This window comes from Rhamphochromis sp. 'chilingali' (assembly GCF_963969265.1).
Source record: "Rhamphochromis sp. 'chilingali' genome assembly, chromosome: 3".
NCBI lineage: Eukaryota > Metazoa > Chordata > Actinopteri > Cichliformes > Cichlidae > Rhamphochromis > Rhamphochromis sp. 'chilingali'.
The window spans coordinates 44,189,984-44,192,504 of NC_137931.1; the positions used below are offsets into that span (position 1 = coordinate 44,189,984).

Genomic DNA, 2,521 nt, shown 5'->3' on the forward strand with positions numbered 1-2,521 from the left:
TTAAAATGGTCACTGGTATTTGTATTAATTGCATAAAAACCCCTTAAAACACGAATCGACTGACTTTGTCTGTAGTTTCTATATGACATGATTTTCTGACATAATGATTATTGTAATTATGCACAAATTTGCATGTAAAATACCTGCTGATATTTACCTGCTGATCACTTTACTATTATTATATACAAGGATTTTTGCCAACATTACAGCACAAGGGTTTTAAACTAATCAACTGCATTAGCTTGTTCTATACAAAGAGTTATTGCATGCATTCAGTATTGGAGTATTAAATGCAACATCTGTTTGACTAAATTTATTTTACATAAAAAAAAAACACATTTAGGTAACTATCCAAGTACTGTATGCTATAATGAAATGTTACGAAATGTTAACACAGATGGACACACAAGTACAGCTTGCTATGTGCCGTGCTGTATAAAACAAAGTTCCTCTCTTCTGTAGATTCAATGAATTTTGTGAAATGCACACTGGACTTATAATTATATAATCAGGTATATTACAGTGAATGCAAGAAAATGAACTGGGCAGCTAGTACATTGATCCATGTGAGACTAAGTTTTGCATTCTAACCTGTTGTTCCTCGACTGGACTTTGTCGTCGGATGAATCGATGTAGCATTAACTTTAAATGACTCCTAAACTTCACACCAACAAATGCATAAAAAACGGGGTTGAGGCAACAGTGGGAGAAAGCAATGAGCCTGCACACGTAAAATGCATAGTCAAGCTGGGTGCTTGCTTCACATTCAATTAATGACGGGACCACATGAGCAGGCAAGGCCCTCAAAAAGATTACAACATTGTACGGCACCCAGCCAATGAAGAACACAGTAACTATACAGAATACCAACTTGACTGCTCTGTTCTTCGTGTGAGATCTTGTTCTTGTGATTCTTTCTAGTATTTGAATGTAGCAAAAAGCCATGACTACAAAAGCAACTAGGAAGAAACCATTCTGTTGGATGACACCAACAGTTTCCCACATGGGATGATTATATTCACAGCCCTGTGACTCTTTATCTTTGTGGTGGACCTTGGTGATCGAGCTGAAGAGGAGGGAGGGCATGGCTGCTCCAGTGCTGATTATCCAAATCAGGACAGACAGAAACACCCCGGTGGAGTGTTTCGGTGTGCTGAGGTCAGACAGAGGATGGACCACAGCCAGGTATCTGTAGATGGTCATGATGGTCAGGAAGAGAATGCTGCTGTAAAACCCAGTGAAGAAGATAAAAGTCACAACTTTGCAGAGAATTTCAGAAAACACCCATCCCTGGACGTGGTAAATGGCCCAGAAAGGAAGACCGACGGTGAAGACGAGGTCAGAGATGGCCAAGTTGAGGATGAAAATGTTGGTCAGAGATTTAAGATTTTCATACAAAGCCAGGATTATGAGGACAAGAATGTTTCCTGTCAGGCTCAGTGTGATCACAACAGAGAAGAAAATCGGAATGGCAAAGGATCCAAATGTCACCACTCCACTCTTATCACAGATTTCATCCTCGTAGTAATAGTCATAAGTGCTGTTTAATGGATCTTGGCTGGAATTAGTTGACATATTCTTTTCTGTCAGACCACTACCTACAAAATAAAAATAAGTAGATGACTTTAGTGACATGTTACAATAGATTTTTCTCCATGAGTAAAAAACAGCATGGAAAAGATTTGAAATAAAGTACCTTCTGCTTGATGAAATCAATAGCTTCCCAGATGAGACACCTTCTGTGGCAGCTTAAAAAGAGAATCATTTATAAACTCGTGACATTTTCAGTTTCTGCTTCTGTTTTTGTGGCCACACCTGTTTTCGCATATAGTTTTTTTTATTTTTTATTTTGCGTTTACTTTTTTTTTTTTTTTCTCATATAGTAAATAGGTGACCTGTGTGCTTTTTTGGTTGTAGCATGATCCACATATTTGTGAAATGAAATTTGCCGACTTTATAACGATGGAGCTCAAAATTCTGCAATTGTTTCTTCTGTGTCTATTTTCCCCCAGAATATATCATTAGGTAAAACAAGGAAATACACAACTCCAGGATACATTTGTTTTTTAGATTTTACAACCCCAATTCTAAAGAAGTTGGAACTGAAATGTTCAGTTCATTTTTATTTCAAACATGTGCGTTCACAATCATTACAAAATATCATTCTTTTGTTTGAAAAGGAGTAGGCAGACGTATACACCTCTGTTCTAGGATGCCCTCTGGACCCAGTGGAGGTGGTGAGTGACAGGAGAACGGCGGCTAAGCTGTCATCCCTGATGGACAACATCTCCCACCCCATGCAGCAGACTGTGACAGCACTGAGCAGCTCCTTCAGTGGGAGACTGCGGCACCCACGGTGTGGGACGGAGAGATTTCGCAGGTCTTTCCTCCCCACTGCTGTCAGACTCCACAACAAAGACTTTAACTGAACAAACACACACATCCACACATGTGCAATAACACTAAGTGCAATAATCTTTTCTGTCATCGTTGTATTTTTACTCAGTTGTATATAGTATTT

The 2,521-nt window shown here is 38.9% G+C and overlaps 1 protein-coding gene across 1 annotated transcript; it reads right to left on the reverse strand.

The window, feature by feature from the left end:
- Positions 1 to 549: 549 nt before the first annotated feature.
- On the reverse strand, positions 550 to 1,575 carry xcr1a.1 (chemokine (C motif) receptor 1a, duplicate 1; the record flags this gene model as incomplete). Its single annotated transcript, XM_080877690.1, has 1 exon — positions 550 to 1,575. The coding sequence occupies one exon, from the start codon at positions 1,573 to 1,575 to the stop codon at positions 550 to 552; it is 1,026 nt and encodes a 341-aa protein (XP_080733816.1).
- Positions 1,576 to 2,521: the final 946 nt, after the last annotated feature.